This window comes from Osmia bicornis, chromosome 10 (assembly GCF_907164935.1).
Source record: "Osmia bicornis bicornis chromosome 10, iOsmBic2.1, whole genome shotgun sequence".
Classification (NCBI taxonomy): domain Eukaryota; kingdom Metazoa; phylum Arthropoda; class Insecta; order Hymenoptera; family Megachilidae; genus Osmia; species Osmia bicornis.
In genome coordinates, this window is record NC_060225.1 from 8,593,767 (window position 1) to 8,618,707 (window position 24,941).

The 24,941-nt window shown below is 32.8% G+C and overlaps 4 protein-coding genes across 14 annotated transcripts; 2 read left to right on the forward strand and 2 right to left on the reverse strand.

Moving 5' to 3' along the window:
* Positions 1 to 214: 214 nt before the first annotated feature.
* Positions 215 to 8,308, forward strand: LOC114876337 (uncharacterized protein PB18E9.04c-like). Of its 3 annotated transcripts, XM_029187699.2 has the most exons (9): positions 215 to 399; positions 872 to 1,060; positions 1,213 to 1,361; positions 1,906 to 2,190; positions 2,277 to 2,412; positions 2,487 to 2,603; positions 2,687 to 2,790; positions 3,778 to 4,191; positions 4,422 to 8,308. In XM_029187699.2, the coding sequence occupies exons 4-9, from the start codon at positions 1,978 to 1,980 to the stop codon at positions 5,865 to 5,867; spliced, it is 2,430 nt and encodes an 809-aa protein (XP_029043532.1). In that variant the 5' UTR covers positions 215 to 399; positions 872 to 1,060; positions 1,213 to 1,361; positions 1,906 to 1,977; the 3' UTR covers positions 5,868 to 8,308. The 3 variants fall into 3 exon arrangements, with proteins under 3 accessions (XP_029043532.1, XP_029043533.1, XP_029043531.1); XM_029187700.2 differs by lacking the exon at positions 1,213 to 1,361 and having other exon boundaries at positions 1,893 to 2,190; XM_029187698.2 differs by lacking the exon at positions 1,213 to 1,361.
* Positions 8,092 to 13,705, reverse strand: LOC114876341 (thyroid receptor-interacting protein 6). Of its 4 annotated transcripts, none has more exons than XM_029187710.2 (7): positions 13,208 to 13,705; positions 12,888 to 13,093; positions 12,472 to 12,610; positions 11,803 to 12,289; positions 11,389 to 11,726; positions 10,865 to 11,325; positions 8,092 to 10,787 (listed from the first exon to the last, which is right to left on the reverse strand). In XM_029187710.2, the coding sequence occupies exons 3-7, from the start codon at positions 12,604 to 12,606 to the stop codon at positions 10,535 to 10,537; spliced, it is 1,674 nt and encodes a 557-aa protein (XP_029043543.1). In that variant the 5' UTR covers positions 12,607 to 12,610; positions 12,888 to 13,093; positions 13,208 to 13,705; the 3' UTR covers positions 8,092 to 10,534. The 4 variants fall into 4 exon arrangements, with proteins under 4 accessions (XP_029043543.1, XP_029043542.1, XP_029043544.1 ...); XM_029187709.2 differs by having other exon boundaries at positions 12,888 to 13,137; XM_029187711.2 differs by lacking the exon at positions 13,208 to 13,705 and having other exon boundaries at positions 11,803 to 12,265; positions 12,888 to 13,201.
* LOC114876340 (protein Malvolio) lies at positions 12,628 to 22,037 on the forward strand. Of its 6 annotated transcripts, none has more exons than XR_006829793.1 (14): positions 12,628 to 12,890; positions 16,820 to 17,016; positions 17,094 to 17,216; positions 17,295 to 17,521; positions 17,587 to 17,725; positions 17,810 to 17,965; positions 18,091 to 18,249; positions 18,336 to 18,386; positions 18,467 to 18,849; positions 18,925 to 19,135; positions 19,214 to 19,284; positions 20,129 to 20,270; positions 20,332 to 20,510; positions 20,599 to 22,037. XR_006829793.1 is itself a non-coding variant. In XM_029187705.2 (12 exons), exons 1-12 carry the CDS (start codon positions 12,824 to 12,826, stop codon positions 20,663 to 20,665), a joined length of 1,851 nt encoding a protein of 616 aa, XP_029043538.1. In that variant the 5' UTR covers positions 12,629 to 12,823; the 3' UTR covers positions 20,666 to 22,037. The 6 variants fall into 6 exon arrangements, 3 of the variants coding, with proteins under 3 accessions (XP_029043538.1, XP_046143437.1, XP_029043540.1); XR_003789366.2 differs by having other exon boundaries at positions 20,508 to 20,510; XR_003789367.2 differs by lacking the exon at positions 20,332 to 20,510.
* On the reverse strand, positions 21,151 to 24,571 carry LOC114876342 (prostatic acid phosphatase-like). The gene is made up of 7 exons (XM_029187712.2): positions 24,162 to 24,571; positions 23,789 to 23,887; positions 23,259 to 23,684; positions 23,071 to 23,194; positions 22,790 to 23,001; positions 22,535 to 22,715; positions 21,151 to 22,441 (listed from the first exon to the last, which is right to left on the reverse strand). The coding sequence occupies exons 1-7, from the start codon at positions 24,258 to 24,260 to the stop codon at positions 22,317 to 22,319; spliced, it is 1,266 nt and encodes a 421-aa protein (XP_029043545.1). The 5' UTR covers positions 24,261 to 24,571; the 3' UTR covers positions 21,151 to 22,316.
* Between the last annotated feature and the right edge of the window lie 370 nt (positions 24,572 to 24,941).

Genomic DNA, 24,941 nt, shown 5'->3' on the forward strand with positions numbered 1-24,941 from the left:
CGTCGTAAAACAGCAAGGACAACTGGATTCAAAATTAACATTATTACACTTCATCGAGTGCATCGTGTTTGAAAATAAACATTTCCTTTAAATCGTAAATTTATTATATTAATTATACAACATATTTAATAGACCAGATTGTGTATGAAAAATAAATACATTGTATCATTGATAAAGTTACAGATGTCAGGGTGACGAGAGTAGTACGGCGGCGAATGTTTCAGTCTTTCGAAGTCAACAATGCTGTGAGGAAGCACATTTTCGTTTTTCTCTCCGTTTCTCGTTTATCGTTTCAATTTCAGTGTTTTTGTATTCGATTATTAATTGCGTGCTAGTCGATAGGTAATCATGTCTCTTGCCGTGAAGCAATTCCTCGAATGTTTCCTTACCCAGAATTAGGTAAGTTCAGTAAATAAAAAATATTTCCATCAAACGTGGAGCCATAGTAACCGCGACTAGTCACCGCCATTGCTATAAAATTAAATTCACGCAAGAGTTGGAGCATTGAAAGAAAAAGTGAGCTTTTGTATATAAAAATGTATTAACGATCGCGATATATAATTATCTATTAGCAGATATTTATATTATTTTATATATTTCAAATAAATTTTGGGGGGAAACAAATTTTTTTATCGCTATTCAGATATTGTAAAATTCTAATATTGATAATTTATACATGACGCGTTACGTATTATATTATCTCGTAAAAGAAGCCGTCAAGAATGATTTTTCCTCTTGGAAAACGTTCACGTGTACTTAATCTATGAGTTGGAAGTCCTAAACACAAGATTGACGGAATGAAAATTTAAAATCAGGGAAATTAGCGCCCTGTACGGCGCGTACGACCGCCATCTTGTAAAAGTGTCTGTAGTGTTTGGAGGTTTGGCAAGAAGGAACAGCAGCTTCGCCGGAGGCTGGAAGTCCTTTTGAAGTGGTTGCAACGGTCCTTGGCAGTCCCTGGGCACCCAGGTGACCTCGTGCGAGGCCAGGGTACCTTCAAGCTGCTAGGACAACCCTATAGCGAGGAAACTCATTTACACGCCCGACTCTCGTGAAGATGGTGAGCATTTTGAACGAATTTTTCATCTAACCCTTTGAAAAATTCGTTTTTCAATTCGCCAATTATGTTTCTCTGATTGATATAATGTTTCGTACAAAAGATATCAAACATACGAGACTGCTGTACCAGTGAAACATTTATTATTATTTCAGTGTTATCGATGTCTGAAAATTTCGGCTACGAAACGAACCGAGCTCTCTTGCTTGTCAATATTTTTATGTAGCGCTCGACTTAAAGCGATCGCTTGACGACTTTGCTGCGTATCGTTGACACGCTTTTCATCCTCGTTCCTGTCATTTACGTACGTTGACAACGAACTTGAATTTACATTTATTTATCATCCGAGTAAAAAATGAACGCGTTAAGTGCAGACCAGCAAACGAGTTGTTTTTGTTTGGGTACAAGCTTCCTGATTACTGACAGTCTGATATGTTTCGTATCGATACTCGGCTGACACGCACTTGTGACATTAAAACTATGATTTCTTTGGTTATTTCGTGTTTACATAGATACTTACAATGAATTGTCGAAATATACGTAGATTATGAAATACCAAGATGTGTCCATTAATTTTTCATTATATCCACGCAATTATTTAGTAATTTTGTAGCAAAATACTTTCTTTTGTCCACCAGTATTGTTATTATTTTTAATCATGTTAATTTGTTAATAACTATTTATTAATTACAGAGTATTATAACGTACGAATATCTACAATAAAATAAGTTTCATTTATATCAAATTGTCCTCGTGTTATAATAAATTGTTTCATCGCTATACTATTGTATTTTTGTATTGTACATAGATATTAGCTGCGTTGTTTTAATATTAGTTATGCTATTTAGAGTTCAGCATCAACGGGTGGAACTGAGGGGTCTAGTCCAGCCTCTAGCCCTGCCTCAGCTACAAGTCTGACCATGGCTGCTCCAAAGTATGGTACATTAGTACCGAATCGCATCTTTGTAGGCGGTATTTCAGCTAATACCAGCGTAGAAGAACTTGCTCAACTATTTTCCTCTTATGGCAATGTGAAGGCTACAAAAATCATTTCTGATCGAGCAGGTGTCTCTAAAGGTTACGGATTTGTTACGTTTGAAACAGAAGAAGAAGCCAAAAGACTTCAACAAGAGGTTTGTAATATTACCCGTTGAAGAATGTTTCATAATTGCATATAAAATGAATTCATGTTAGTAATTAAACATTATTTTGGTTGTAGTCTGAATGCATTGTGTTAAGGGAAAGAAAATTAAACATAGCACCTGCAATTAAAAAACAACCTTTTAATAGATCTTTCGACGGTGGTTCTGGATCACCACCTTCTGTGCCTACTAGTAATTACTACTATGCAAATGGTTAGTATAATTGTTTATAAGTTTAATTCATTACATGGGAATAGAAATTTTATATATTTTTTTTGGTTACTTAGGTATGGGTCTTACATACCAAAATGGAATGACATTTTACAATACACAAGCTCCTACACCGACAACGCCAATTGCGCCACCAACTGATCCAACTATTTATCAAGCTACAGGAGTGTTTGGTAAATTTTCGAAAATAATTTTATCATTTCTCGATAGAATCGAAATATCTCCGGTAATGAAAGAATTTAACTTGAACGATTAGGACCACAAGCTGCTGGTCATCAAACTTTTGCGCCTGTGATGTATCAGTGTCCTGCTCCATCCCTCTACATGCCACAGCAATATCATCAATACTCACCTATGCCGGTAGGTAACATAAGAAACAAAAAATTGTGCTAACCTTTTTCTCAGAGACTCTCCTTTTAATCTTGGGTCCCACATACATCCTCTACAATATGAATTGTTTACGGGTATAGCTTATATTTATATTAAACGGTAAATCGGTTGCGGTTTGACAGACAAATGGTTTGATGGGAGAAGCCATACCACCGGCGTTTCTGCCCAACCCTCAGCAAATGCCTACTTACGTCCTTCTCGACGCTATACAGTATTGAGGTCTAAAGGTACATGGTCTATGCTAAATGACTAGCATGCAGCGCATTATCTTTGTGCATTTTCTTTATCAAACTTTTGCATGGCCTACCAATGCATGCACATTTGTCTTTCATAATTCATGATTTATATTAATAATTTTGTCACATTAGTATAATATACGAATAAGTGAAGACTTCTTTTTTTTCATTTAGTTATCAAATACGCACTTTTTATGCTTATCACGTTTTAAAAAAATGAAAACAATTTTAATACAATACAAAGCGTTGCAAATATATTTTCACAGAGTGTATCACGATATAACGTTTCTAATGACCTCATATTATATTACTTTTAGAAACATATGCATTTATGTATCTTTCGACTTCTCGTTTCATGTTATTGTCTTACATCACGATTTCTGTTTCAATAGAAAACGAAACATGTGTCGTATATGTACATTTGTGTGATATGTTGTACTTCTCCTTGTTCCAAATGGTTCCAAATTTTTTTTCTAAAACACGTATCAATGTTATAAGCGTACGCGAAAGAATTAAACTCACGTTAAGGTAAAGTATGCGATACTTGATCGTACTTAAAACTCTCATACGACGTAAAAAAAAAAAATAAATTAAAATTCTGGTTTCATACACATTGACCTCTTGTTACTTCGGAACAAGATTGATAGATGATACTATGAGATATAGAGATCACTCTTAAACGATGCAAGTAATTAATAATTGAATTATTATTTCTGTGCAGTACGACACGTATTATCCGGGAGCAGCAGTCGCCGCCGGAGCTTCTCCGTACTTGCTTGCTACCAGTAATTCGCAAAGCAATACCAGCGGCGGTAACAACAATTCAGGAAGCGGTAACAACGGTACAGGGGCAACTAGTCCGCCAACAGGTCCACCACCGCCGCTTCAGTCTTTGCCTCCGCCTCCATCGACGCATTTCTATCCACCTGCAGCTCCGCCACCGCATCATCATCCACCGGTGCCTGCAGGTCCTCCACCGCAGATGGATCCCATTTACTATTCTTATCCAACTGGACCTCACCCACCGCCACCGCCGCACGCACCTATGAGTTTGACCGATCAACAGTTATTGGCTTACGCGGACACTCAGTGCCAACAGACGTCCTCGTCCGATGGTCCGACCGCTCCGCAAGAGGTAAGTCGATTAATTAATTAACATTCATATTCGCTGCTGAAAACGTATCGTTCGATCAAAGTACAGATCCAAAGAGAATTTAAATGCTTGATCGCTTGGAAATATCGTAAACGCTAACTCTGAACACAAGTTGTTAACTAACGATATAGTACCATTCATTTTAACAACAACAACAACACCCACGCACCGTTGGAAGGAAAGACACTACCATCTGTTGAAATAAATCGTAGGATTCTCGTTCAACATCGAGCCACTCGGAGCAACCACATGGTGAAACACAGGCTGCTTCAGGCTCAGCCACACCCCTGGTGTCCTTAATGCCCGTGAAATTTCCTATGTCTGGTCGTTACACGAATTATCATCCGATTGCGATACACACAGCTAACTTGTACAGTTCCCAAACATGCTTGAACGAAACGGACGAGTGCGGTGGCAACCAAATGCATTGTAGGGCAATCGTGTATCATCCGGCAGCCGTATACATTCCTCACGCTCATACACCCACGTTTCACAATGCTTCCGGTGGTAGCAGCCTGTTGCCGACACCGGCCACGGTATCCCAACAGATATTCGATTCGGCCAACAAGTCTCAATGCTTCGGTTCCAGAGATTACACGAAATCCGGATCGATGAACGGTCAACACAATTATACAAAGTCCCAGAACCATGGGCTCGCGTTGTCGTCGCATCAGGGCCCGTTCGTTAGAGCTCAAAACATAGGGAACGCTCAGTCTTACAAGCACACTAACATTGACGGGAATTACAAGTACTCGACACCGATGACCTCGCGATTCTCCATGCAATACAACAAAAAAACACCAGCTGCTGGTTCGAACGTGGGCTCCCCGGCTTGCTATCTAGCACAAAAGTCTGACAATTACGGTACGGCTCAAGGCGGTCAGAAATCCGGTACGTACGCGTTGAACGCGACCGGTCAATCTTACAGCTGTTCGGGCACCCAGAAGATGTACAACCCGAGTCAAAGTTTCGATTACGCGAACGCTGCCCGTAGAAATAATTGTAGGAGTAACGTCGACGGATATTTGCGTAAACACGGGACGAACAGTTACAGGAACAACGGTTCCGTTGGTCATACCGAGGGTAACGGTTCGAGCAATCAATCGTCGAACGATAATCACACGAGCAACGTAGACGGTGATAGTAACAGTTCACAGAATGTACAGGTAACGGAGAGCAGTAATACGGAGAAGCCGGTGAGCCCACCGCCAGCACCTTATTCACCCATGACACGACCGCTTCCAACTTTGTCACCGCCCAACTCCCAGGTCCAGTTCTATGCTCCGGCGCAAAATCGCTACCAGCCATCCTTAGCCCCGACTCAACATCAGCAACAGTCGAGCAATACCAGCCAACGTCGTTACACCATCCCGCCTCCCTTGTCCAACGCCAGAAAACCGTCAACGGAGAAGTACACAGGCAGCTCTGGCACCCAGACAGCGATGCTTAGACAGAGTAAATACAAGGTGAACGGGATCATGCAGACTGGTAACAAGGTGGCCGACGATAGTCTAGGAGGAGCCGGTGACGCACCACCGGGTGTTGGCAGGATGCCTATCACTCCTCCAGGAACACCCCGTACTCATTCGGCTCATCCTGCTGGGGATCAGAATCAGCTGAGCGACACGTGCCATCAGATGCAAGCTCTCAGCCTTTGAACTCGATCCTCGAATTCATTTTCTTTCATTCTTTTCTTTTTTTTCTTTTTTTTTTTTTTTTCTTCAAATTCCCTTCCTTCGGTTCTATCTGTGTACACGCATGTACACGGCGTAGCTAGTAGATAAGATACGAATCTTCGATTCCGAGGCTGGTATGATGTAACGTCGATTCACGGACGATCTGCATATTTGATTGAAATTACATTAAACACACATGTTACACGTACCCATATATATATACATATATATATATATACACACATACACACACACGAATAATGAACGAATAGGATTCTTTTTCTCTTGTGATCTCAATTCCAAATCGAATAGAAAGAAGGAAAAATAATGAGAACAAAAAAGCAACTAGACAAAAAAATCGATATTATATTTAAAATGAAACTCTTCGGTAAATTATCAAACGTACTAAATTGTTAAGCATTTATAAAAGAATTATATTATATTATATATTATATATATACATATATATATAAGATAAAGTACGATATTTAAAGATTATTATATTAGTTATTGAGAAAGAATGATATACACGATTAATATATATGTATATACAATATTATATATATATATACATATTATATAAATCTACTTGTTTATACGTGTCTACACGTATACTTAAGTATATTATGTATATGTATATATGTATATCGAAAAGAACAGATATAAAATTAGTGGTAAAAAAAGAAAGAAATTCAAAGTCAGTTATGTTATTGTCTCTTAATAAGATTCGAATGTTAAAGAAGATGAAGAACAAGAAAAAATAACGAACGAAGTTATATAGATATTTAATAGATACACACAGATACGCTACATTATTTAACATCTGTATGTTTAATATATGCAGTATTTGACGTTATGCGCGATAGGCTCGACAAACCATTGAATCTCACGAGCATGGCTAGAGTAGGATAGACGGATATATAAAGAAGAAGAGAGAAAAAAAAAATGAAAAGACGATAGAACAGAAGAAAACGAGAAAAAAAAGCAACAAATAACGTTATTATCGTACAAAGAGACGAGCGATTTGTTATGTGTTCAAAAAGAAGAAGAAGAAAAAAAAAATGATGAAACGAAAGGGGTAATAGGGAGGCAGAAATAGAAGTTGATTTCATAAAAAAGAGAAAAAAAACGGTTGCTCAAGGCACTGCCACATCTCTCACTTTTGATTTTTCTACCTGAAACATGGTGAATACAGTACTTATAGGTTTTGATTAGAGTAACCGTGATAACAATAACATTTTCACGTCATTTTCAGACACGTAGCGGACACTTGATTTATCTATATTCTTTTGTTTTCCATATGTTTTCCTTTTCCTTTGACAAATTATCCGCGCGCAAAAAAGGGACAAAAGAAAATCGTAACAAAATAGCTGTTACAAAACGAATTAAAAAAAGAGAAAAAAAAAGAGACGATGCCCTGTACCCAACAAACGAATACGATAAAGATACCTTAAAAGAACTATAAAAATAAAAAATATAAAAAAAAGAACAAAAAAAAGAGTAATAATGAATTAAATAAATGTGTCGGCTGTGAGCTTCCAAGCAAATAACAATAATTAAATTATTATAATATAAAAAAGGTTAAATGATATTCTACCTAATTGTTATGAATGTGAATTTCTTTTATCTATAAATGAGAAATTTGTTATCTCATATCTCGCATATTGTAGCTATTATTATCTATTTAAAAGAAGAAGAAATAAATAACGAGGGATACCGGAAAACGAGAACGACACCCGGAATTTCTGGAGCTGTGATTTAAATGTCACGGCAATGTAGGCGGGGTAAAAAAAAAAAAAAGAAAAAAGAAAAGACTATAAAAGAAGCTTAACGAAACAAAGAGAAATGATTAATAATTTAAAAAAAAAAAAAGACAGAGAGACACGACGAGAGAGAGTGAGAGTAGAAAAGATTATATATTCGAGGAGTATGTAGTTGGACAGACGACAAAGGCCTAGAACGCATAGATTACCCGTGAGTCGTTACGAAGGAAATTAATTTATTGACGAAAAAAGAAAAAAATAAATAAAAAGAAAAAAAAAAGAAATGCAAGAGTGCCTTCTATTTGTTTTCGTAATTGTATTGTTGAACATTTGTTGCGTTACGTTCCAAGAGCCTCTAATGTTGTTATAAGAAAGAAAAAAAAAAAAGATGTTTGAAGAATGTTGTTCCTCTATTTATTTATTGATTTACAGGCCGATCACGGCCCACCAGCACCCAGCGAATTTGAAAGTGTGAAAGCATGCTGTTAGGAAAATAAAAGAAAAAAAAAAGGAATTCGGGAATGGAAATTTAAGGAAGATTTTTCGATGGTACACCCAGAGAAACGAAAAAAAAAAAAAATGCAATGAAAAATCATCCTATTACGGCATTCGAGTCGCATGAGCCCCCCAATTTTTTTTTTCTCGTATTGTGGTCGTACAGAGAACGATATTAACGTGTAATCGAAAATTAAAAAAAAAAAAACAAAAAACAAACCCAGAGCAGCTCGTTTCGGCACCTATTTCTATGTATAATACACAAGAGGTTATCTCCAGCAATATACATATATAAATACATATAAATATATACATACATATATATATATATATATATTATAAATATTAACGAACGGAAAGAAACAAAAAAAAAAATGTATACCTAATGGTATATATGAAATGCGAGTGCGATATGGGTGTGTATTTGGGTGTGCGTGAGCGTGAACTTGGATTGGTGGCTGTGACTATTGAGTGCAAGTTTAAAGAAAAGAGGAAGACAGTTTTACCTGTGTAAGCATACGTGTGTTAGGTGCATCGATAATGTTTCTCGCACGCTACACACGCATATGTCATACACGTATACATTACCAATGCATACATACCTACACATTATAATACATCTAATAAGAGAGAGGTAATAACGATGAAAAGTACGATTCTATGTTCAGTTTGGTACCGGTCTAAATAGATGAAACCTATGATACGGAGCGAATCATTTAATTATAATCCAATGTACTAAATTCAACGTAGAATGGTGCTGATACGATATAAAATGATATAATATATACTTTGAAAAGTATATTATAATATAAAAGTCTAAGATAGATATTAGAGGGTATGAGTAGTTCAACATAGAGATATAATTGATGTATATTATACACAAGTGTAAGTGGTATGCTTTATACGATTGTGGATTATCGTATACATACATAGGATAATGTTGTACGGTAAGGAAGCACGATAAGTTTTTGTTATTACCAGCAGTTACTTGCATTCATTGATTTTGTTTTGTTTCTAAAGTAATATTACTTTTAACGCTATCGGAGTAAGGAACCGTTCAATGGTTTTATGTTTAAAAAAAAAAAAAAGACATCTATTACTTATGGTAGTTGAAAGTAGTGCAGTAACTGTAAATCATATTTAAACACGTTCAGTTTATTTCTTCCATGGGAAGATCCGACAAAACACATTCCACAATCTACAAAGCATGCCTCCTAAAACACAGAAATTGATGTATTAAAAAAAAAAAAAAACATAAATTATACATAAAATGACATGTAGGTTGTACAACAAAAATCTATCTAAGTACTCAATGATAATAAAAAAAAAATATATATTACGTATAAGGGATGCATATATTTAAAAAGAACATTATATAGATGGAAAAAACATAGCAAAGAAAAGGTATAGACTAAAATAAGTGTGAATCTCTCCTGCAAATATATAATAATAATAAAATCTCATAAATGATATAAAATATACAATGCTCCAGTACACATACATTGTATTTGTGAATTTACCTTTCTTGTTTAGTTTTGTCTATTTTTTCATTTTTCAGAACGACAGAAGTAGTAAAATTGAAAAATTACACCTTTTTTTTCTTTAATATATTGGATATTTTATTAATTCAATATTTATTCCAATAATACATTTTACAATTAAATCCTATTCACTATTTAGTCTTTTAATCTTCTAAATAGATAATATAATCTAAGGTATTTGCACTAATACACTGTATTCATTCTATCGTATCACATGTTTTACCGTAAAGCGGAAATCTAAATACATAACAGGTTCAGTATATTGGAGTATACACTTTACATATTTTTGATTAATAAAAACGAGGATATAAATTGCACATAGATTAATATCTTAACATTAGATATTGGAATTCATTATACATGCAATACTTTTCCTAAAATCACATCGATCGTCATAGCTGACGAGGATACTTATTTTGGGAAAGTAATTTTTGATCTTGACAACTGTGTCTGCATTTGAAAATTTGTCTAAAAATTATTTATTCATAGTATAAAGATATAAATTCTTGGAACTATAATCATGGCAGTGTGTAGGAAATAATTACTTTGAAATTTGCTTATTCTCCTGAGTCACTGTTCGTATAAACATATATTTTTCCAAAGTATTTCTAACACATTTCCGTAGAATTGTTACGAATATTTTGAGTAGTTTATCTTGTAGTATTAAATAATTAAAAAAGGGTATTCAAGTATGAAAAAAACTTGGACTAAAAAATTCTTTAAAAAATGTGTATAAAGTGTTAACATCTTTTCTAAGAGTATACTTGTCCATGTACGTTAAAAATTCGTAAAACGACAGCTACGAACGTAACAATATAGTATATGGCTCGAGTCATTCTTTTAATAAGATTTATAGTTCAGTCGTCATGTGTGATGTTAGCGCTTGAACGCGAGTTGCGTTACAACTTTTACACAATACGTGATCATCCAGAGGATAACATCCGCGTCCTTCAGAATCAGAAGAAAGAACTAACCCACAATCCTCGCATTTGTAACACTGAATATGAAAACTGCGATCCAGCGCCACTACACGTACAGTTTCATCCTGCCCTGGTTCTGGCATAATTGGTAATTTACAAACGCAACAACGTGGTGCAAATTTCCTGCAGACAAATGCATCGAATGAAGTTTCAAGATATTATAAATATCTTTGATTAATAGCAACTAAATTGATACTTACTTGTGGAAACACTGTATACAGTGAATTTGATTGGTGGCGTCTACCGTAAAAGGTATACCATCTAAACTTTGCCCGCAAACTACACACGTGAAACAGGATGGATGATAAGGTTTTCCAGTGGCTCTTAGTATCCTGTCGAGTATCGGTCTCGTACAAACGCAACATTTTTCTAAAGTATTCAGATAATCCTCCTCGCAATACGGTTTGCTTTCCAACGAGTAAGACGGTTTGCCTTCGGAGTTGGACGGTTTGCTTTCCAATGAATAAAACGGTTTACCCTGTAGATTCACTTTACAGACGCAACAGCAAAAGCATTCGATGTGAAACACCTTGTCCATCGCAGAGCAACCGGTACCTTCCCCTTCAACTTTGCGTCCGCATTGCGCACAGATACCATAAATATCGGTGTCTTCAGCATTATCCTCCATCCCCTGAACTAATAAATCGGTCAAAACATCCACCTAAAAGAAGCAACGATGAGAAATGTAACTGATCAAGATTTTCAAGAAACAACATCGACGTACTTCCTTAACCGGAGATACTTTTCCTTGCGGCTGAGTGGACGTAGCAGATCCATAACCAGAGTACATGGAATAATTACAAGACAGCTGCGATGGCGGTCTGGGATTAATTGGTTCGTATATGGATTCATATGTTGAACTGGATTGTGAGCTTGGACCATAAATATCATTCGGGTAATTATCAGATGGAAAATCTGTTTGGTAAGTGGCTCGTCTTAATTCACTATAGCTGGATGATACAGGACTTGGCGGAGGTGGCAGCTCTTCTGGTGGTGGCGGGAAGGAGCTACTCGGTACGCAAGGTACATATTCTGAGGGTTCTGGTGGTGGTGGTAAGTCATCTGTAATAGAAGAATATTTCTAATTAATAAATAAATGAAATAGTGTACAATGATATTGTCCTAAAGATAATTTTACCGTTATTATGAGCAACAGGTAGATTACAATACGTGTTCTCTGGTTTAGAATTCCACTGAATATTACTATAAATTATGTCTTTTTCTGTCTTGGCTCCAGTTTTATTAACTGGCATAGAAATGGGAGAATCTATATTACTATATACAACGTTTCTTGTTGATCTTGAATGATCTTCAACCGGTACTTGAGGGGCAGGCATATTTCCAATATTTGAATAGTAATTTTTTTCATCGTATCCGTATTTTGGTTCAAACTTCTCGTCTATTTGGTGTGTATAAAAGTTCTCATTATTTTGATAACTTTTAGGAATGTCTTTTCCATTTGTAGATGTTGACAGTGAAAATTCATTTTTTTCTATATTTAATGGCACATACGACGATGGAGAATTCATGTACAAATTTGAAGATTTCTCATTTGTTCCAGAATTGTTAAGTACTGTACTGTATGATGGCACAGACGGAACCTTTATAGTGTAACTTTGCGGTATCTGGAACAAATGTTATGGTATTAATTTCTATGTGACAATATTGTTAAAAAAAAATTTGTAAATCTTATAATTTTACCATTGATGTTTCCATATAATAATGGAAGAGACATGAAAAAGGAATACAAAATATTGTTAGAATCAAAGTAATTTCAATTTTTAGCAATTTTTCATTATCTACTGACCTGAGGCTGTGATATTTTTGGTTTTGGAGGGACAGCTGGTCCCACTTTTTTACCAGGCTTAATAGTCTTAACGTTATCTCCATGATTGATTTGCAAGCTAGCAATTTGTTGTTCCAAATTACTCACATTCGACATTTTTCTACAAGGAACAATAGCGTGCTTTTATTTAACATTAAAAAAGAATGTAGACATTGATCGAGGATCAATGATTTTAAAAAAATTGCATTTATTGAGCAAACTATCTGTAAAACGTGTACATAAATAGTTATTGGTGTTGTGTAACAGAATATACGATATTGGAAACGTTATCATATAAAATTATCATCAGTTGGATTTTGTATCTATCAAGTAAATGGATATGTCACCTGCACATAATAAAATGGAACTTGAACCATTGAAACAATCATTAAACCTACCTGGTAAGTGGTCGAAAATAATTCTCTTCTCGAATGTCGTTCCAGATATTTTTTTATATTAAAAAATGAACAATTTTTCGTCTCAAGGAATCGTCAAATACGCCTCGTACATCTACTGTGACACAACTGAATGGCTGAGTCATAAATCCCTTATCTCGCAACTTTAAAAATTCCTTTACGGTGAATTTTCGGGCTGAATCGTACGCCTGCGATCACGCAATAATGATAAAATAATTCAGATGTTTAATACCTAAACGTCGAACAAGTGATTGATGAACAATTGATGGACACAAATCAGTATAATAAATTTTTCATGTTACCTATCGCTTTCACGCGAGTCTTGACAATTGAAGTACCAACTTTATTCCTGAAAAAGCCATACCACGCCCTAACTAGCATGCAACGATAATTTACATTACAAAGTAAAGTAATTAAATTATATAAATGATTCGCCGAATCTAAATAATGGCGTGCATGATACACGCATTAGGTAGTAGAAAAAATTTTGATTAAGATTTCGATAGATAAAAAAGTTTAATCTTCTATTAAATTACACGTATTATATTCGATAATTTTGCCATTTGAAATTCAAACAAATTGTTTATGTTTGACAAGTAGAATAACTTCATTTTGGTGTTTCTTTTTTTATTCTCTAATTATTAGTTTCCTCCCAGTGTTCAGAAAGTTGTATGAATTACAAGCAGGTTAGCATACCGCGCCATTTTCAAATACATGTCATTGATAGCGAAAGTATTTTATCGTAGGTACATATTTCCTTTGTTTTGACAGTCTCTCTGTGAACATTGACACCTGTAAATTACGAAACAATTATTTCTGACATATTGATACACGTGTATCATGAACGCAAGATCAAATATGTTCGTTTCCAGCGTTTTAACCTTATCGACCGCAAATGAATTATCTATTCTCCTAAGCAAAAGTAGTTATCTTCATCTTCGTTTAAAAAAATCTATTTAAAGTCGCGAAATACCCATTGCAATACTCGTTTTACAGCTTACAAGTGAATTTATGAGTTATGTCGCATATGTTTCAGGGTCGAGGAAAAATGTTGGTTGTTAATATTTTATTTTTTATTTTAAACAGTATTGTCGGAAAAATAATATAATTCCGACCTCTGGAAATTAATGGGTTACAGTAAAATCTTCATAAAACATAAAACGGTTGTTAAATACAAAAAAAAATTATGTTAATTACTATAATTCTCTTTTCAAGCGACAGGACATTTAAAAAACATTTCTGTTCCAGTTTCCACAATGGCTCTTTTCTTGCTTTTTCTTCAAACAATTAGATAGTTATCATAACATTCCTAGCGTAGAACAACATATTTTTTCTTTATCTTTTCCACTATTGTTAACCTAATTTATGTTTGCGTTTGGTGTCAAGGTTTGGTTGTAAGGTTTTTCTGATGTTGAAAGGACAAAAGTACATGTCTTTGTTTTTACCAGAAATTGTAGTCTTCGCTTATTATCACGTATGGATAGATAAGATCTGTTGAATAAACATTGATAAATCTTTTACATCGATACATAACTACGGTTTCAATTACATTCGAGTATTAGATTAGATTTGTAAGTACTACTATAAATTGGTACAAATTTTTTACTTCCTAATGTACAATTAATTACATTTTATCATTTTATTGGATCTTTTTGGGGAAGAACAAATCCAGAAATCTTTTCCGAGCCTTTGGATTTATCCTTAAGACCATAAGCTAAACTGATAAATTTTTTTCAAATGATTTCTATCTTTATTACATCTTTTTCAATGACCTTTTCCCCTGTACAGAAACGTCAAAACAAGCGCGGAAAATATGAAAATTTTTCTTTTAGCATTGTATTCGATTTTCCTCGTTCGCGGGGATTACCACCCGACGATGATTCATTTATGAACATTTGAAACAACTTCGAACGTATTATCCCAAATGATCTATTCGTTATCTCATGTGATGCATCTGTTTTTATATCGTTAACGATTAAATTTGATAGCGCAAATACGCATCGGAAATTCTTCATCGAAAAGGAACTTATTTTTAACTCGACTATTGTTCGAAATGAAAAGGATTTCTATGGTGTAATTACGCGTACATACATTATATAATTACTCGTTGTTGCTCATGCGTTCTTATCTCGTATCTATTGTAAAGAAGAATCACTTGTCCGATAGTCGAAGTTAAATATTGTCACGAAGATGTTTTCGATTTGAAACAAAAATTCAAAACAAACCGATGAGAAAATAAAATTTTACTCATCGACGAAAACAATTTTCGTAACAATTATAAAAAATGTCATCGGCGAAAGAAATTTTCGTAGAAATTATAATAAAGAAACAATGTCTGTTTATCTAATCGCAACACTGATTAGATCCCAAATTCCAATGTAAATATACGTGAGTAGTAGCAGAGAGCTTATGAGATTAATATTGTCATTTTAATAAAGAGTAATGACTTTATTACTCGCGTTATCATGTTAATCGTAGATGGTAATTACAATCTTCCGTCTTATCGAATAACGATCTCATCCTCATCGATGATAGCATTGATTTGAATCGGATATCATTAATTCGAAGCTAACCGCGTCAACTTTCCCATAATCTTATGGGTAATTTTTAATTATGTACCGGTGAATCCCCCGAGTATTGCATCTCATAAATCAACAGCTCTATTTACTATCCTGCGAGAGACTACTTTCATTTCGCTCCCATTTATATTTAGATCTACATATATGTATTATCACGGTGCTATGTATTTAATGATTTCGAGCAAACATTTCATCAAATATTTGCCGACAAATTCTTAGTAAAAAAACAACTGTTCATCGTCAGATTTTTAACGCACATTAAATTCATCTGTTTATTTTTCGAAAGAACAAATGATATTCGACATCGAACGAACAAGGCATACTCTTTTCGACTTGTAAAGGAGTAACGTCGAGTTCCATGTTGATTAAAGAATCAAAGAGCCATCTATGATTTAAATGGCGTTTAGCTGACTCAGAAGCTGCGTATACATATGTTAATGTTTTCCAACGAAAGCAATTGATAAAAGCTACTGCGAAGGTTCTTTGACTCTTGAGGGGAACAAAAAGTTTGATAGTAATCGAACGACACTTTGGTAAATGCATTCTGTAAATGAGAAGCACCAGTGACACAGATACGTGTTCGCAAAAGTTCGAGGCCACTGGAGATGTTAAAGAAATTAATCATCGATCACGATAACGAGAGACGTCGGACAAGAGTTATTTAAATTCAACTATTCTCGTCTGAAGTCATGTTTCACAGGGGCATTCTATGACGTTTTCGAATAATTACATGCACTTAGTTACACGAATTCTAAATCATCACTGAATTCGGACATCCCCGCCATTAAATGTATTCGGAAATTATTACACAGAGGGGGGGAATGTCCGAGAAAATGATTGTAAGTTCTGTTCATTTGCTATGTCGTGCTAGTCGATGGCCTCAGTCTCTTAGTAGTCTTCGTACGAGTTGGGTTTCATCATTTTCTTCTGTTATGTTTTCATTTTAATTAATACGGGCCGGAGTTTTATTTCTTTTTTATTTTAGGGTAAGGTATTATCTAATCGACTGCTCTGATCATTTTAAAATGAACAAAATTTAACATTAACTGCTGTATTATTTAATAAAGTCTTATTGCATGATTAATAACAATGTCGAAATATCCATTCCTTTCTTTTCTTATTTAATGCAATTGCAGTAGGTATTATTTTTAAGTATTTGTTGTACTTATTATCATGGTAATTGAATTATTGAATTTGAATGGATTTAGAAATTATGTAAAACAGCTTGTTATTTTTAATTTAAAATATAGAAGAGTTGATTTTGTATATATGTCTGTGTAATTTTTTTTAATATGAAATTTGTTTAGCAATATTAATGGAAGGTTTGATTTTCAGACGCATCTTATCAGTGTACCATGCAAAATAGTTACATTATCGAATCTAATAATGATTCAACAGTCAGTACAGTGCCTCATCAGCATATGCAGGAAGAGCAGAACAGTAGCAGAGCAACAGAAAGTACCAATTTGACGCCAAGCAGAAGTCAAACATATTTTGCTGATGAAAAAGTTCGGATTCCAGACACAGATAATGTAATATTGAAACAATTAATTTTCATATTTACGAACACTTTTCTTTATTGTTCTAATTTAAATGTATTTCTTTATAGAGCATATTTAGTTTCAAAAAATTATGGGCATTCACAGGTCCTGGATTTTTAATGTCCATAGCTTATCTAGATCCTGGGAATATAGAATCTGATTTACAGTCTGGAGTAGCTGCTAAGTATAAAGTACTGTTTGAATTAACAGTTTCATGGATTAGCCATTTTATTTCTTGATACACTTATTTTATCTTGTTTTGTTTTTAGTTATTATGGGTATTACTAAGCGCAACAATCCTAGGTCTTGTTATGCAAAGACTAAGCGCAAGGCTCGGCGTGGTAACAGGTTTGCATCTAGCAGAAATGTGTTACAGACAATATAAAAAAGTACCTAGAATGATTTTATGGATAATGATAGAAGTAGCTATAATTGGTAGTGACATGCAAGAAGTAATAGGAACAGCCATTGCTCTGTCTTTATTGACAAACAAAGCGTAAGTGACAAACGTTAAAATCGTACATGTTCTATTTTATAAACAAAATATGCGATTTATTTCAGGATTCCTATATGGGGCGGTGTGTTAATCACTGTAATCGACACTTTTACATTTTTATTATTGGACAAATATGGTTTAAGAAAATTGGAATTCTTTTTTGGATTTCTTATCACAATAATGGCTGTTACCTTTGGTTACGAGGTAAATTTTCATGACTATAAATAAAGTAGTAACAATGTAATTTATAATACACTTTGCTAATCTCACATTTTACAAATATTTCAGTATATTGTTTCCGCACCCCCGCAAAATGAAGTGATTAGCGGAATGTTTGTACCGTGGTATAAACATTATGACAGTAATATGTTACTACAAGCCGTTGGAATTGTTGGTGCAGTCATAATGCCACATAATTTATATCTTCACAGTGCTCTTGTTAAAGTAAGGAAAGAACAAAGAGTATAAATAGTCTTTTTCATGAAGTTGAAGAAGTAGGCATTCTGACGTTTCAAATGCTTATGCGTTTATGAAATGGCGGATTTTCAATTCGATTTTACAATTTTCAGTCAAGGGACATCGATCGTAGGGAATACAAGAAAGTTAAAGAGGCAAATATGTATTATTTTGTCGAAGCCTGCATTGCGCTTTTAGTTTCTTTCATTATTAACGTTTTCGTTGTCGCGGTGTTTGCCCATGGTCTTTATCAAAAAACGAATCTAGAAGTTGTAAGTACATACACAAAACAATTATGAACCGTAATCGAAGCCTTGAAATATTGTCTGTATATTTATATCTATTCAACACATTTCAGTATAATCTTTGTGAAGCAAATAACTATACTATGGGTATGGAAACATTTGAAGTAAGTAACAATAGGAAATCATTCTTTTGTATATTGATGGTTTATTAGTTCATTATTGTTCTTAATTTTATTAATTACAGAAAGCGAATACAACGATATCAGTAGATTTAAACAAAGGTGGTATATTTCTTGGGTGTGCCTTTGGTGCGGCTGCAATGTACATTTGGGCTGTTGGTATTTTTGCTGCTGGCCAGTCTTCCACAATGACGGGAACGTACGCAGGACAGTTTGCGATGGAAGGTTTCTTGAATCTTCAGTGGGCTCGTTGGAAGCGAGTTCTCTTCACAAGAATGATCGCCATCGTACCTACTTTTCTCGTTGCATTCTTTAGTGATATAGATAATTTAACTGGAATGAACGACATTTTAAACGCTATTATGACACTTCAGTTACCTTTTGCAACGTTACCAACAATAGCATTTACCAGTAGCGCTCAAATAATGGGTGAATTCAAGAATGGAATGTATGTAGTAAGTTTTCTATTTTTCTTATTTGCTGCAATTCATTTTATTTCTAACATGGAGTTTTTTCATTTTAGAACGAATAAAGTTGTTGCAACAGCATTGTCTGCTGTTGTAATAACCATAAATATATATTTTGTAATAAATACGGTTCGGGAAGATTTACCACATCACTGGGCGGTGATACTTGCAATTTCTATTTATTCTATTTTGTATCTTTTATTCTGTCTTTATCTTGTCATTCATATGGCTGTGAGCATGGGTGCAAGTTCTCTCAATGACTACTGGGTATATATCAACCAAGTTACTAATATCGCTATTAACACGTTCTGTTATTAAACATTTTATTTTTAATATTTGTTTCAGCTTGTGAAAAAATATGTCGGAAGTCCTGTAAGTACAACACTTGGATTATCAAATCCTGCTGTGTATGCAAGGTAAGAACATTTACATATCTCGGGACTTTTTTACTTGAGTTACTCAACTATTTTGTAATATTTATTACGTAGAAATAAAAAAGAAAACTATTTTTTCCGTTATATAATAATATATGTAAAGAATGTAATTAACAATATAATATAACACAAAGAAACTATGTTAATAAATTATTGTTATAAAAAATATCAAAGAAATTGTTAGGTTGTTCAACACTCACACTAATCATGTGATATAATAACTTTAATTACCCATTTTTTAAAAGAGTTTGTATTAGTGCATGTGTGTTATCAATTCCTATCATGCTTAAGAACAACCTACTATTGGTATATAACTATTATGATAACAAAGTAGCCTTATTGTGTTTTCATCAAAATTTTTATTTACGAGATTTCGCTTTTGGACTCTTTGATCTTTGTGAAATATTTTATTAAATACACATTATATAATTCAAAGTATTAATCTGATGCTACAAAAGTATGCTTGCATTTATTCGTTGAATATAATGTGTTATATGTGAATATATGTATGTGTTAAGTAGACAAATTTTGTTTATCCTATTAACAATGTATACATTTTATAATAAATACTAACATATGTTTTGCATACAAGCACTGTGTTGTGTCCTATCATTCAGCACATTTGGTATGAAAAACTAAATGCACTGTGTGTTGTTACTATTTTTGGATATCCTGGTTTACTATGTTTTTGGGGACGTCGTTCAACGAGCATGTAATCATCTTATGCATACATCATTTTAGCAAAAGAATTTAAAAAAATTTTAATTATTATTTAAGTATGCACTGTGTTAGTTATGTTCTTGAATTATTCCTTTTTCATTCATAGCTTCTTCAATGTATCAGAAACATCCCTAAACATATAATTGAGTTTGCTTCATAAAAGTTCTTTAAACAAGTTATTCTTCTAAATTCAAAATGTGCATATTTTAAAACAATTGCAACATCATCCGAGTTCAACATTATTCATGGTATGTACTCCCGAAATTCATTTATTATTTAATTTAAAATTAGTTCGTATTTTTTCCCTAGGTATTTACTTCTTATCTATCAGGTTTATTTTATCATGCGTGTGTTTATTAAAATTTGATTAATGATTTTTTTTTTTTTTGAACAATTAACCACGTATATTTTCATTGCATGTTCGTTTTTAACGAGCGAAAGGGTGGGCTTTCGATATTAACTTAATTTTCGAAATTTTCTAACAGAAGGTAAGAATCATATATTATATTATTGCAGTATATTTAATGTCCTCTATTTGGTAATTACGAATGAAGATGATTATTTTTAATATTTCAGATCGAATCCTGCATTTAACATTCAAGAAAATTGGACCGGAAGTTTCTCTGCAATACCGGAAAGCTAGTTATTTATTTTTATTATAGAAATACGGTAAAGTGTATAATACTCATGAATCGTGGCTCATATTTTTTAAAATTTTAAAAAATTGTACAAAATTGAAAACTAGACTTTTACAATCGAATCGTACTTTTAAATTCTTTTATCTGATATATTTAAATATTGGCGTATTATATACAAGACAATTACATTTGTACATACTTATACTAATTGTATAATAAAATAATTTAATTCCTTAAAAGTAACCGTGTAAAAAAAAAATGAAAACATTTGAATAAATATAATTTAAAAGTGCAAAAAATGTGATATGTGAAAAGTCGTTTAAATAGTAAATAACACAGACTTGGGAATCAGTTTGCTCCCGCCCGCTGTAGAGGACGGATCGTTGTTGGTATGTAGAAATACTTTTGAATTAAAACTCTCATTCTGAACGAGCGTACAATATTTTTAACATCCATTATTAAAACGAATAATAATTCTAACAACTGTATAGTTTTAAATATTTGTTTTATTCACTTTCAAATGTCACAAAAATATTTCAAATTCGATACGATTTATATTTGTACATATATCATAATATCAATCAATTACATATTATAGAGGAAAATAGTTGAGTTAGAAAAAATTTTAAACCAATATTCGACTCAGGCAAAACGTAATTCATTTTTTGGTTTTGAGTATTGTCTATTTTTTTTTTAAGTCTAATTCGTCGCGTGTTTCGAACGTATTGTTCACAAGTTATTTTGAAACTAAAGATAAAAAGGTTAAGACATATGTTTCTATTTAAAAGTAATATTTCTCTTTAGTTCTTGTAACTTAAGAATAGTATGACTAGACATTTCGTAAACTATGGCAAACATATCTTTAGATTTTATAATATTTAAATGTTTTATACTTGACATCAATACAAATTCAATTACAATGTACAATAAAATTGAATAAATGTTAATTTAATTATATAAATATAATGTATGGTAAATAATGTGCACCCTGAGTGAAAAAATGTAAAATAATGCAGTTGTTTTAAAGAATTTATAGAAAAATATCTTTTATCAATATATCATTAAAACTGTTATCTTTCCTCTGTATTACCATACATTATTAATTAGCAAATAACTTTTAATACTTCTTCTGTAATTAATTCGTAAACGTTTTTATAGATCACCTTTCCATATTTTTAAAAATCACAGATAACATTTTTATGTTTCTAGAAATCAATTTAAGTAATATAGTGCTTTGCAATCACAAAAATAATTAAGAATCTAATAGTTTTATCAGATCATTAAAAATTCTTATAAAAGTTGTCTTATCATTTTGTCTACTGTTTCCTTCCTTATCAGCTATATTCTTTATTTTTCATCGATTTAGATTTGCAAACAATTAAATACGTATCGATGTATTTACCTGTATTTAGTAAACTGAAATATTTTATCAGTGATAAGAAATGTCTAAAGTGTATAAAAATTTTTTTTTCTCCTAAATTTGTATTTTAGAGATGTATCAGACTTTTGCTCGTGTTAGCAATTTTTTTCTTAATGTACGTCAAATCAAATGTGAATTTATAATTTTCCTTAGTTTTGTTAATCGTCTAATTATGAAGACATTGATTGTTACGGTAGACGTAATATGTATATTATGCTCAACAATACTATATTCAATTATATAGGATCCGTTGTTAATCGGAGGTAATACTGGTTGTGTTCTCGTTTATAATGCCAATAAATAAAGCCAATTATAGATAACACTAGTAAAACTAACATTAGTATCGAGGACGTCAGAATCGCTGAAATACCAGAAATATTTTCATTATTAGCAGAAAAATACACGATAAAAGTAATATAAATAATAATGAATTTTTAATCCAACCAGTACATACCAATTACTGCTGTTGTATTTATGTTATATCCAAGTTTATCCCACTCGACTGCACATTCTTTTTCCCAATTCACGGGTACGACATCTTTTGTTAATGCAATAAATTGATTTAAAGGACAATATGCGATACAACCAGGTAGCGTTAAAAGTGTTGGTTCTTCGCTACTATTTTTATAAGAAACCTGAAAAAACAAAACGCGAGGCAATTAATATAATCACATTACTGCTTAACTTTTAAAATATTTCAAAGACTTACCGTTACAAAATACTGATTCTTTAAATTTACTCTTAGTTCCAAAAGCATGGTAGCAGTATATGGTGGGCAGTGTGGGTCAAATACTTTAAGAGTCATTAACATATTCGCTAAGGTTTCATCGTGTCCACTATACATCCATATTTTTCTATCTGGTACTAAAGCATTTTTTGATTTTCTTTCCATATGTTCTATCATTTCTCCAAGCAACAATCCTGTTGTTATATTTTAAAAGCGAATTAGAGCTTATTTAAATTCTTTATATTAGAATAAAGAGTTCTCACCTGATTTTAATCTTTGAAGTATTTTATTATAAGCGCTAACTGTGAAACTTTTTGCAGCAAGGGATTTAAGTTTATCAGGGAATACTGATTTTGTCCATTCTGGTAATGTTTTATTGTAAAGATTCTACGAAAAAAGAAACATAATTAAATTCAATAATGTAATTAAGAATAGAATATAAAAATCTTACCTCAATGAACAATGTATCGTACACTTGTTCAACAGATCTTAAGGAGGAAATTTTATTCCCTGTCTTTTCTGTTAAATATTGATATAATTTCTTATTTTCTTTATGTATTCTCTTTAATTCTGGAGAATTAAGAACCTTTTCTAATTCATGATCGTATCTAGGACAATATTTTCTAGCAGCTAATATACTATCCTTTTCTTCTGGGACAGTATGGACTGGAATAGGCATCCATTTGATGATACTGTTCCATACTTCGTTACCAATTGGTGGATACAGACCAGCAAGATGAGCTTCTGCTGACATCAAAGTACGATCTGTATCTGTACTTTGAATATAAATATCATACGGAGAATATAAATTGCTTAGTAGATGCGAGTAACGTTTGCGAACCCAACGGCCAAGTAGTAGATGTTGGTATTTCCCAAGCTATACATAATACAGCAAATACATTAGCAAAAATTTGGGTATATTGGACTTACAGAATCATGAAATAAAAAATTGCTGTGATAAATGTTCTATTTGTTACTTACATTTGTTAACTGACCAAATGGGACAGGCCACAAACTTTCATTGTTATAGGGATCATTAAGATAAGGTCTCATGGGTGTCCTATCTCCATGTCTATACAGCTATAAAATCAATTACATTTATATTCAATAAATGCTTATAATTTACAATATGTATATTTTTCAAGTAATCAACACAGATGGAACAAAAGTATCAATGTTAATTAATACATTTATTCAAAAAATAAGGAAACGAATATACTTATATAATAACTTCCTTTATAAAGAATTCAGTATATGAAAATTTAATTCTACATCATTTATTTTCAATCTATATTGTTTTTTATGTAGTTTTTCAAAAAAAAAAATATTTGAAAGAAAAGGAAATGAAACTTACGATATTTGCGAAAACAATGGTTCCCTCAATCGTATCCCGAGCATATGACAAGCTTATAATACAGAAAGCTAGAACAGCGTTGAACAAATTTCTATTCATACTTCTAATTTCTTTGATTTACACTTTTGATCCTCTAATAAGAGGCTTCATGTAGAAATTGAATAAGACATCGATCTATTATGTACCGCAACCTGTGGAACACTGTAAGCGTTTCAACATCTGGTATATGTATATATATCATGTATACGCTTTTGTCAGATGTGTGTTAAGATTACAAAAGTGCAAAATACATGGAAATATGGATCAACAAGTTTGAAAAAACTTTAGCGTTGCGAAATTTATTCTAACACTGACGTCGTCAGCATCGGTTTCCAACCATTCTTTCCGTATACAGAAAAGGGTTAACAGTGGTACTCATCTAACAAAAGATGACCTTTATAAATATGCCGCCTTATCAACATATTTTCTTTTGTTTGAACTTTAGATCCTTGATAAATTGTTCAAACATAATATCAATGATTATAATTTAATTATAAATTTCTGCATATTTTCATTTATCAGTCTTTCATGTATTTATCATATTTTTTGTGCGTATCAGAGATATGTAATTGCAAGTAATTACCAGTAATTAATTACATCAATTAGGTGAATGTTCCAAACATTTTTCGCGTTTACATGATTGCATTAAAGTTTAATCTTTATAAGTTTATTTTTTTTTCTTTTCTTATTCAAAAACAAAATTTATGTAAGCAATTCAATGTAGCAAAGAATTATGGATAC